Genomic DNA, 12,566 nt, shown 5'->3' with positions numbered 1-12,566 from the left:
TCCTTAGCTGGGGAGACCAAGCCTCTACACAACATTCCTGGTGCAATCTCACGAGGGCTCTCCATAATTAGGTTTAAGAACTTTAGCAGGGCTATTATCTGCTCCCAAGGCCTTATTTTTTAGTTGGCTGATGGCCTTTTTGGCTTCTTCTTGGTCAGGAGCGGTGATGAGGCTGGACAGGTTAGCCTGCTGTAAGATACAGTCAAAGTTGTTCACAGCAAGGCCTTGTTGAGGTATTCCTTTTTAGCAGGTGTTGAATGACACTCTGTCTCTGATAAATTCAGGTGTTTTTGGCTCTCAGTGAGGGTGGCCTTGAGTGTTTGGGCTTTAAGTGATCTGAATAACACTGAAGAACCCATGCATATCATGGCTGTCAGCAATATTTTTAGGTTACTGGTTTTCTGCTGGACTTTGGCAATCAGGTGCCTGTAAAGCTGTTACTTTTCCCTTGAGACATGATGGCTTCCAATTCAGGAACACTTTTTATTTGAGACTAATTAAACTCCTGGATTCCCTTGTTATTCTCATCAAACCAGTCCTGGTTCTTGGTAGAGAAGCAGAGTCTCTTCACAGGTGTGAAATATGCTGAATTATAGGGCAGTCCATAAATTGTGGATACCCTGCTGCTCCTTTTGGCTGAGAGTTCAGAGTTTTTCTGTGAGGTGAGGTGCTGTCTAAGAAGAACGGCAGGGTTCTTGAGCGCTTTGGTACCTATTTCCTTGTGTCATTGTTTCTGCTGACACTGATATTTTGGGGCCATGATGATGGAGATAAGAGTGGATTAGCTGGTGATTAGTCCAGTAGTCATTGGTATGTATTATCGGATGCTTGACAGAAATGTGAAGAAACTGCTTCATTCAGATAGTGGCAAACTTTGGAATTCTCGATTCATGAGGGCTCAATATATTCAACTCCATCTCTGTGTTGCTTCTGATGGTATGCCAGCTACAATCCTAACCAACAGGTTCACAACAGAGCCAATCTTGGTGAAAACCCAATACTTCCTAGTTTATCTCACCGCAATCCAGATTCTATCACACATCTCGACTCCAATAAGTTTCTGCTGGATTGAAGCTAATCTACAGGAGTAATGGGGAAATTGGTCAACGTCCAGGGTTTATACTCCAGAACCAAAGTCACCCAGCCTTGGTGGTTGAGTTGCAGTAAGCAGTTGATATCTTTGTGCACATTTGGAGGCTGTATTCCAAGTATTGTGAACTTGTAGGTTAAAGTATATGAGCGGATAGGCCTTGCATCGACATCTGTAACACAAACATCCTCTACCAATGTGCCCCTGCAGTACAACACCCTCTGATAATAAAGGTTCATAGCAAGGCTCTGGAAAACATGGATCACTTCCCATATATTGGGAGCCACCTCTCAGTGAAAGCAGCCCTCGATGATGAAATTCATCATTGCCTTTAGCTGACCGATGAGAAGGGTCTTTGAAAATCAAGATCCTAAACCTGGCACAAAATTTGTTGACTGGACAGTTGTGATTCCCTCCCTCCAAATACTTCAAGGTACCTACAATAGCGACCTCGAGCACTGGAAATGCTGTCTTGGCAAAATCTTCCAAATCCAGTGGAGGGATAAGCAAACCAACATAATTTTGTCACAGGAAGAGATTATCAGGCAGATAGAGGAATTGACATAAGAATGCTCTCAAAGCTCCCTTGGAAAAAAAAATTGCAATGTTGCAATTTTGCTAAATGTTGATACTTGAGCCTTGCTCAAAGTGGTCAGGAAGTTTACTTTGGTCCACTGAGTCTCTGCTGAACATCAAGCACCCATTTATACTAATCCGACCTGAATCCCATTCTCCCTTCACATTCTATCATTCACATACACATAAGGGGCAATTTACAGTGATCAATTAATCTACCAATCTGCATATCTTTGGGATGTGGGAGAAAACTGGAGTACCTGGAAGGAAACACGCGTGGTTACAAGGAGAATGTTCAAACTCCACACAGACTGCATTGAGGTCAGGTTTGAACCAAGGTCGCTGGAGCTGCAAAGCAGCACTCTACTAAATTCACCCAGTGCTACTCAAAAGTATCAATATAGCACTGAGAACCTAGAGTCCTTGCAGTGGGAGCACACAGGCCGAGCGTAAATGGTGGAACGAACATACGACTTCACAAACTAGTAACCCACTTATCCTGTTGGTTATTTCCTGCCCCATCTGTGAAAGAAACTACTGTTTCCTCATCATTTATCTCAGAGAATCCACAGACCTGAAAAGGAAGCAAGTCATCCTCAATCCCAAAAAAACTGCCTATGTACAATTGGAGCAAGATATCTCTACTCTTGTACTCAGATTCTTTTGTAATGGAGTCCGTTTGTTTGTCATCTTAATTGCTTGCTGCACTTTGAGTGATTCATTTACAAGGACATCCAGGTCTCTCTGAACACCAGTACCTTTCAATCTCTCACCATTTTTCTTCTGAAATGGACAGCCTCATTTTCCACATTACGTTGCATCTTGCCCATTCACTTAATGTGTCTATATACCTAAACCCCTCTGCATCCTCCTCGCAGCCCTGTTGACTCCTGAAAATTACTCAGTGGACAAGAAGTCATGAAGCTGTATAGCATACATCAGCAAAATTGGATTAATTCAAATCATTGATGGGGATTGTGAACAGCTGGGGCCCCATCACTGATCCCTTGGTACCTGACTAGTCATAGCTTCCCAATTTGAAAATGACCTGTTTTATTCATACTGTTTCCTGTCTGTTAAGCAATCCTCTGTCTTTGTGAATGCAATAAATTTGTTTATGCTCTAAATTTGTCTTGAATGAAGGCCTTATGAAAGTCTAAGTACACTACCACAACTATTTCACCTTTGCCTCTTCTGCTTATTACAACCTCTAAAAAGCTCAAACATGATTTCTCTTTCATAAATCCATGTAGTTTTTATTTAATAAGAATCTTCAATAAATCTCTTAATAATAGATACCTGCATTTTCAGTGTTGCCTTTTCCAAAAGAAACAGCCCTAACTTATCTAGTCTTTCCTCAAACCTACAATTTTCTGATCCTGTGAACACCCTCTTAAATCACCCCTGCATCTTCTCCAGTGCAAACACACCTTTCCTACAATGGTGTGACTAGAATTAATTGCAGTACTCAAGCTGTAATCAAGCTAGTGTTATATACAGCATAACTTCCCTGTTCTTGTTCTTTGTCACTCCAAAAAGAGGAGAGCATCACACATACATTTTTAACCACCTTATTGGTCTATTCTGCTATCCTTAAGGATTATGGACTTGCATTTCAAGGTCTCTTTGTTTTCAAATTTTACTTGGTTATTCAGTTTTCTAATTTGCATGTTGCAAGCAAGGCATTTGTTGCCTAACACTAATATTCCTGAGGGTGGCAGTAAGTTGTTATATATGGTGTTTCAGGACTTAGACACAGTGATGATGGAATGGTGATTTTTTTTCAAGTCAGGATTTGTGTGATTTAGAGAGGAACCTCCAAGTGGTGGTGTTCCCATGTACCTGCTGCCCTTGTTTTTTGGTGGATGGGATCATGGGCTAGGCAGGTACTGATGGAGTACCCCAGGTGAGCAAATGCACTGCACTTTGTAAATTACGTATACTACAGCCATGGTGCACTGGTGGCAAAGGGAATAAATGTTTAGGCAGACAGATAGGAAACAATCAAGCAGCTTCTTGATTGTTGTTGGAGCTGTGGTCATCCAGGCCAGTGGAGGATATTCCATCACCCTATTTACCTGCACCTTGTAGATAGTGAAAAGGCTTTGGGGTATCAGGAAGTAGATCACTTGTTGCAAGGTACCTGGCCTGTGCTCTGCCATGGTTTTTAAATGACTTAGTGGGGTGGGTGGTTATGTTTATGTTCATTGGTAAACCTCAGGATGTTGACAGAGACTTGATAATGGTAATGTCATTGAATATCAAGGACAGGTAGTTAGACTATAACCTATTGGAATTGGTCATTGCCTTTTTTTGGTGTGTGAAAGTTACCTGGTGTTTATCAGCCCATGCCTGAATATTGTATAGGTCTTGTGTGCCGGCATGAACTAGTTAATTTGCTGAAGAGTTGTTAATGGAATTGAATGTTGTACAATCACCAGCAACCATCCCCATTCTTATGTATGTGATGGAAGGAGGGTCATTGATGAAACAGCTGAAGATGGTTGGGCCTAGGCCATTTCCCTGAAGAATCAAATCTGAATTACCTGTTTCTAATTTTACCTGTACATATTGTTATGAGGCAAAAGTTGTGCCATTCACTGAAGGAAACAAATTAGAGCATAGATTGCTTTTGTAAATTTTATTAGATTTGATGGCAGTATTTTGATTATTTTTTGCAATCCTCTTGGTTGGCAGTAATGTACGTTGTAAATGACAAACGTTGAAAAATAACACAGCTTATATTTGTGATTTGCTGTGGAAGGTGCGTAAAGGTATAATTTGAATTTGCATGCCTTTCAGGAAATGATATTTTGATCTCCCACTACACTGGAGGGCAAAAAGAAGCAATGAAAGCTATTGTTCAGCGGTAAGTTGCAAAGTGATTATTTTAATGGCCCATCAAATTGTTTCTAGGGTGAAAAAAGCAACAATTAGAATGTGGTTATATCTTCAGTTAAATCCCTGTTCAGTTATGTAATTTCTGTGAACAGCGTAAGAGTTGTTTCTTAAAATTTAATCATTTTTTTAATATGCTATTGATGTGCTACCTCAGTGTACTTGTAGTCGTACATTAAACTTAGTACCCTTATTGATTTACACATGGTAATTCATTTTTGAAGTCCATCTCCGTTGATGCAAAGATTTGTATTAGGTAAGGTTTTTGAGGACCTTGATGTTCCAAGCCACTTTTAAGTTTGGCCACGAATCATGGTGGCAGCCAATTTGTGCATAGAAAACTCTCTGAACAACAACATGCTGATATCCTGATAATTTTGTTTGGTTTTATTGATGATTTAAGGAATAAATATTGGCCAGAATATCATGCCCTTGTTTGGAATAGTGCTGTGGATTCTGATACATCCATGTGACAGAACAGTCGAAGTCTTGGTTTAGCATCTCATCTGAGAGATGGTGCCTCTGACAATGGAAGTGTTCTGCAAAGCAGTCGCCCTATCTGTGTTTGGTATTCCCAGCGTGGACGAGACGATATCATGAGTAGTGAATTTAGTGTATGAAATTGAAAGAAGTACAAGTAAATTGCTTTTTCTCTTGCATTGAGAGCTTGGGATCTTGGGCAGTAGGAAGGGAGGAGGTAAAATGGCCAATCATGCATTTTCTGTGATTGCAAGCTAAAGGGTGAGGGTATCGATGGACATGGAAGAGTGAATCCGAATGTACCAGAAAGAATTGTCTCTTTAGAATAATCGAAAGATAAGAGGGGAGGTTATGCCTGCTAGTAGTATCCTTCTGGAGGTGTTGAATTTAATTTGATAAGCATGAATTTTTATTCCCTCAGAATAAAATTAATATTGTAGATTTAAATCAAAATGTAGAATTTGTGTTTTGCTCATATAATTTCTCTTGATTCCATATATACTGTATGTCTGACTCCTTTTTGGATTCTTTGCAATAAATTTAAATATAATTTATGCTACTTGATTTACAAACTGAGTCTTTGCGATGATTCTTATATTCATTTGGTTGAGAAGCTGCTATGCTGATAGTTTCATTTAAGTGATCTCATAGAAATGTAATTCTTAAAGGGTTTGACAGTGTTGATACTGGATGGATGTTTCCTGTAGCTGAGGAGTCCTGTGTTGCTGCATTTTGGAAAAGTCAAGTGTGTAATAATGCAGCTTCTGAGAACATTTTCCTTTCATTCAATGTTTTAAACTAAGTAGGTGCTTTAACATCTATTAATGAGTAAAATAAATCTTGGGTAAAGACAAAAGCGTGCATACAGTTGGTCTAATCTAATGCCAGGATGACAACAATTTATTATATGAAGTGAAATATATTGTGTGTAATGGATGCAATAGCACAAATTGGTTATTGTTGTTGCCTAAATGATGTGTTAACATAACTCCAGAAATAGGAGCAGGAGTGGACAATTTGGCCTTAAACTGCTGCCATTGAAAAAGATCATTGTTGTTTTGATGCTAGCTTCAAAACCACTTTCCTGAGAAGTTCCCATGACCTTGATTCCCTGTCTATCTCTCTCTATCCCCATCTATCTATCCATCTATTTACCTCTTGTTGTAAAACCTTGACGTTAAATTTTGAATAAAATATATCAAATTTTCAAAATATAATTTTATTACTTTGTGGTTTTAGTTTGTAGGATGGTGTGTAATGGATAGATGTCTTGCAAAGCAAAAATGTGATCATGTTTCCTCAGTTCAATTGGTAATGAAGAACAAAAGGTAATTTTTGGAAACAATAGAAATTATGCTATAAAATGTGTTAAATCCTGTTTAGGAAAATAATAAGGCAGCAATAAAGTATGCCATTGATTAAAAATAATTAGTCCATATCATTGGAAAAAATGAACTTTTCTTAAAAGTAATTGAATCCTCAGATTTTGCTGACTCCTAGAAATCTGGGCATTTTTGACCTTCAATTGCTAAAAATATCATCTTCATTTTGATCATTGCAACTTGTGAAGCAAATTAATATATAGCCAATTTGTGATTTATCAAATCAGTATACCTTTAAATCTTGTAAAAGAAAATTTTGAAGCATGCTTAGTCTGCAATGAATGCTACAAATTTAAACTATTCTTTAAACAAAACTTCTGCATTAGATATTGCTTCCTTAATAAAATCTTTATCAACTGATTTTTAAATTATTTGCTCCAGTGTTCAAATACTGGAAATGGAATTTGTGCATTATTAATCTTAATTCCACTTCTCAACCAAATCTATGCTAATTATCTCAGAACCAACTATTAATCCTCTTGGTTGACCATTAGATATAGGAGCAGAATTAGGCCATTCGGCTCCTCGAGTATGCTCTGCCATTCAATCATGGCTGATTTTTCTTTTCAACCCTATTCTCCTGCCTTCTCCCCATAATCCTTAAACCCCTTACCAATCAAGAACCTATAAATCTCTGCCTTAAATACACCCAATGACTTAGCATCCACAGCCCTCTGTGACAACGGATTCCACAGATTCACCACTCTCTGGCTGAAGAAATTCCTCCTCATCTCAGTTTTAAAGGGATGTCCCTTTATTCTGAGGCTGTGCCCTTGAATCCTAGACTCTCCTACTAATGAAAACATCCTCTCTATGTCCACTCTATCCAGGCCTTTCAATATCTAGTAGGTTTCAATGAGATCCCTCCTTGAGAACTATTAGTAACAATGCTGCACAGACTGCAACAATAAACTTCCATTTCTTTTGCATTTGTTTGTTATATAAAAAACAGTGATGTTTCTTTTGGTAATTAATGCATGTTTCTGTTTTAAAGTAGCCTCAGCCAGCTTTTGATTAACATGCAGTACAATCTGTGTAAATGTATATATAATATTTAAAAATATTGCAGAAACATTTCTGTCACTTACCTGTTCATCTCTCCCCCTCTCTCTCTATGAAAGGGACATCATAACTAGACAGTAACATTAGAGTCAAAAAGTGACAGGATTACGTCAAGGTTGTTTCAAACTTGGGTTCTGTTTCTCCCCCATTTACACAGAAAGCTACAGAGTGGCCCCAAAGGAAAAAACGTGAAAGTACAGCTTCTGCAGAAGCCTTCTTTTGAAGACGAGAAGTCTTTTACACAGGGTGCTAGAGAGACCAACTGTTACTCCAATTCTATTACGACAGCGGCTGCCACTGCAGCAGCTATTGCTGCAACCGCACCTCTGCTTCAGGTTGGTGAAATCTATAGATGATACTTTTATAATGGTAAGTATGTGGCTTATCATTTTAGCAGTGGTAAATAGCATGCTGGAAATTGCAATTGAATTGTTCAGCCAACTTGAGCCCCAGTATGCTTATGCTAAAATTGTAGTAAATGGCCAGTATTTAACGTTGCTATTCTCATGGAAATAAAGAAATGCATTGGCAACCGGCATTGATCATGACCCAGGGGCAGGTTGATTTACATATCCAATTATAGTTGAATTCTCAAGAGATGAGACCACAGATGCTGAAAATCTGGAGCAACACACAAAAAGCCGGAGGAACTCAGCAAATCAGGCAGGCAGCATCTGTGGAAGGAATTGGACAGTCGACATGTCGGGTCGAGACCCTTCATCAGGACTGGAAAGAAAGAGGGGAGATAGCCAGTATAAAAAGGTGGAGGGAAGGGGTGGAGCAAAAGCTGGCAGGTGATAGGTGGATCTAGGTGAGGTGGGTGATAGGCAGGTGAGGGAGGGGGGAGAGTGGGAATTTTGTAAGAAGCTGGGGGGTGATAGGTGGAAGTGACATAGGGCTGAAGAAGATGGAATCTGATAGGAGAAGACAGTGGCTAGTTGAGTTCTTATTGTGATTGTAATAAGTATTTTATATTCTATCTGAATCATTAGATGTACAATATAATAAAAGTTGGCTGAAAACAATGCTGCAATTCTTGTCTTGTTGGACATTGATTATTATTTAATTGTTTTTATTTTGCAAAATAGGGGCGGCACGGTAGCGTAGCGGTTAGCGCAACGCTATTACAGCGCCAGCGATCGGGGTTTGATTCCTGTCGCTGTCTGTAAGGAGTTTGTACGTTCTCCTGTTTCTGCGTGAGTTACCTCCGGGTGCTCCGGTTTCCTCCCACATTGCAAAGACGTACGGTTAGGTTAATTGGGTTTAAAACGGGTGGCGCGGACTCGTTGGGCCGGAAGGGCCTGTTACCACGTTGTAAATAAAAAACATTTAAAAAATTTTTTAAAAATGCTTTGTCCTTAATAAGGTTTATTTGCATAATGATACTAATGAGTTAATCTGCTGTGATTAAGTGGTGGACCATGATCCTTATCAATAATTCCTAAGATACTGAGTTCTTGTGTTTTCGCTAGCCCAAGCTGCTCTCTAACTTTGGCAACTGATTGTAGAATGGCATTGGCAGGTGTTATCTGTCCAAGCATATGGTTTGCATGGGACAGAGAAAGTTTTGGCTTTGGGCAGTTTAATCACCTTAAACTGTTAGAATGTTTTAACGTCTGAAGAATTGTTTTATTTGGTAAATTTCAAATCTTTGGTAGTTGAGTACTGGAAAATGCAATGTCACATAAGACCATGCTGATTAAGTATTTCTGAAGCAATAATTTGGGGTTTATTCCAATATTCTCCTTTTTGTTCCCTCTTGTGTTTTAAGCCAGAAACTCATCTATGAATAGTAGATGTCTCTGATGCATGTTTGGTGATTGTTCTTTGTCTATCAGCCAAGAAAATGTGTTATATGAGATTAGATTAGCTTTGGAAATCGTTGTTGTTGTCATTGATACACACATTTTCAAGAGCAGTTGATAGAAATTTGGAGTGATAACCTGACCCACCTTACATCCACAGCAACCCCACTCTGCAATCCCAACTCCCAATTTAAGCTCTCTCCTCTCTCTCGCCACTTCCTCCAGTTTGTGTTACCCTACATGATGAGCATATGTAATGAAATATATGCAGCATCTGAGTTTAACAATTGTCACAAATTGGTTTCAGATATGGGGCTGACATTGGCTATGTAGTTCAGTCTGAAACGTGTTTAACCACCGAGTCCCCAGGCAGCACTGGGGGAGTGGGGAAGGGGAATGGGATACTTCTGGAAAATGGAACATTTTTGAATGCCACCAACTTATTTATCATTCAAAATCAACAATGTGATTTGTATTTTTAACATAGTTAAACTTCCCAAGGCTCTGTGTAGAAATGTGCTTGAACAAAAATTGACAACAAATCCCAGAAGGAATTACTGGGTGCTACAAACATTAGCTAAAGAGGTAGGTTACAAGCAGACAAGGACGTAGGGAGGCTTGGGAAATTGATGAGGTTTAAAGGTTGAAGTCACAAATGCCATTGGTGATGTGAGGGAGTGGGAGATGAGAGGAGAGGAGAACAGAGCTGGAAACACTCTAGTTTTTGGAGAATTATGGTGCTGTAAGTGGTTACAAGAGATTGAGGAATTTCAACATGAGTGAGAAGTATAAAGTTGAGGCATTAATCGAGTAGGAACTGTTGTAGACTCAAGACTTGGAGTGAGTTAGGATACATGCAGCAGAGTAGTTTGAAAGATCGCAAATAGTAGGTTTGCGAGGAGAGCATTGATGTTGTCAAGTTGGGAGGTTACTAAATAAGTGGTGAGCTTTTCAGCAGCTTTTGTGCAGAGTTAAGGTCCAGGACAAGTGATGTTGTGGAGGTGAATGTAGGAGGTTGGAAGCTGCACTCTGGGTCAAGTATTATGCTGAAGTTCTGAACTCTGGTTAAGACTCAGACTGTGGCCAAGGGTAAGGATGGAATCAGTGGCTAGGGAATGGATTATGTGGTCTGTGCTGAAAACAATGGCTCTTTTCTTTTCTCTATTTAATTGGGGGGAAAAAAATCGTCCCTTGGAGGACTGGATGTTGAGAAATGCAGCATGACAACAAGATAGGCCTAAGGTAGATTTGGAAGTCAAACATAATGTCTTGACTTCATATGATTTTGTGGCAGGGAAGCATGTAAATGAGAAATAGGGGCACTGAGATTAGATCCGTTGAGGATTACTAAATGTTGCAAAGTGAAAGGCAATTCTGTAACTATGATTAAATAGCTAAGTCTGGAATTTGACAAGTGCAATTGCATTCGGGTTGATAAGAAAGATTTTGGAGGAGAAAGGTGAGGTTAACCTCGGATTTACTGTAAGCAGGAAGCTGCAGTGAAATTCATCTGATTAACTTTTTCTGAACACGATGCTTTTTTTTCCAATCATTAAATGAGTATGTTTTTTTCCACTCACAAACAATGCCTCAAACTCTTCAGATTCATTTTAACCCATCTACAAGCTTGCCTTGTTTCTGCTGTTGGAGACTTGAAATTAACAATCATCTTAGCTGTAAAACAATTATTTACAGAAAAAATAGAGAAAAAAAATCATGTAAATTTGTAGCATGGACAGGAGTTATTCAAACTACTGTGTCCAAAATAGCTAAAGAGTGCTATTTAGGCCAATCTTACTTCTATCTTTCAGTCTAGAGCCCTGTGGGTCATGAAACTTAAAAGTGCACATCTGGGTACTTTCTGCCTTCACCCCGATCTGTAGGCAATGAGATCCAAACCTCCCTCACTTTTTAATTCTCTTCTAATCCCCCTGTCAGTATTACTTCCTATGGGCATTGATATTTCTGCAAAGGAAATTAGGTTCTTCCGATTCGTTGTATTGAAACCTCTCATTATTTACACTGCATTTAAGACCATCTTTGGCCTTCTTTGTTCCAAACAGTACAAACCAGCTCAGCGATACTATTCTCATAACTGACATTATCCAGTTTTGGTAGTATTTTTGTAAATCTCCTCAGCATTCTTTCTTGTACCTTTGTGTTGTTCAGCCTAACTAGTGTTTTATGTGGCTCTAGCATGATCTCCCCACTCTTTGGTTATGTAACTTGTCAATAATGGCAATTATTCAGTATGGTTTACTTTTTTACTTATCTGTCCACTACATTCAGGAATCTCTTGGATTTGCATTCCAAGATCCCCCTCTCCTTCTGCACTTGTTAATATCTCCCCATTTATTACCTTTCGCTTGCTGCTTGTGCCTTCTCAAAGTACATTAATCTACATTTCTCTGGATGGAATTCCACTTGGAATTTAATTGCCCATCTACCTAGCCCATTAATGTCATCTCATTATTAATTCTAATAGTAAAAAGAATAAAACTGTAGTCTAGCAAATTTAATATTAAGTTGTACCCAAACATACATTTCAAACTAATAGAGAATAAAAGGGGATTATCTCAGATTATATTGTCAAGAGAGGCTCTTGGTCTGCTGCTGAAACCATGAAAACTAGTCCAGCCTTTTCTATGAATTTTCTTGTTGATTAAATTTGTTTGGGCTAGGCCAGATGCAGAAAGTGTGTAACTGCCCAACAGGACACAAAAGGTGAGAGGGTAAGATTTAAAGGGCACCTGAAAGGCAGGTTTTTCACACAGAGGATGGTGGGTACATGGAATGAGCTGCAGAGGAAGTAGCAGAGGTGGCTACAATTACAACTTTTTAAAGATGTTTGTACAGATAGATGGATAAGAAAGGTTTAGAGGTATATGGACTAAATGCAGGCAAATGGGACTAATTCAGGAAGACACCTTGATTGGCAGTTGGGCTGAAGAATTTGTTTCCGTGCTTTATAACCCTATGGCTCATAGTAGGACTTGTAGCATGTGCTCATTGTGAATCATTGGCCATCATTACCTGGAGAGATGATGGATGCCACGAGGTCTCATTGCTGGAAAATTACCCAAAGCCAAGCAAATCTGCTAATATTGTATCAACTGGGCAAAAGGTGGAATGGAGGGGGGTTTTTGCAGCACCCAAGATGTCCCAACAGACAATTATATCAGAACTGCCAACTTGATATTTGCTTATATTGAAACTAACAAGCAACAGATAGTTTTTTGTTTTAAACTGGTCTTTCTGCATTTAACTTGCAAT

The 12,566-nt window shown here is 39.0% G+C and overlaps 1 protein-coding gene across 2 annotated transcripts in view; it reads left to right on the top strand.

Moving 5' to 3' along the window:
- kiaa0586 (KIAA0586 ortholog) overlaps positions 1–12,566 on the top strand; it is a 379,886-nt gene that overhangs the window by 9,844 nt on the left and 357,476 nt on the right. For both annotated transcript variants that reach the window (XM_052029700.1, XM_052029708.1), the window contains 2 exons: positions 4,469–4,535; positions 7,646–7,823. In XM_052029700.1, coding sequence (XP_051885660.1) covers positions 4,469–4,535; positions 7,646–7,823 — 245 coding nt within the window. The remainder of the gene's footprint in view (positions 1–4,468; positions 4,536–7,645; positions 7,824–12,566) is intronic.

This window comes from Pristis pectinata, chromosome 1 (genome assembly GCF_009764475.1).
Source record: "Pristis pectinata isolate sPriPec2 chromosome 1, sPriPec2.1.pri, whole genome shotgun sequence".
NCBI classification, from domain to species: Eukaryota; Metazoa; Chordata; class Chondrichthyes; order Rhinopristiformes; family Pristidae; genus Pristis; species Pristis pectinata.
This window is presented reverse-complemented; position numbering and strand designations above follow the sequence as displayed.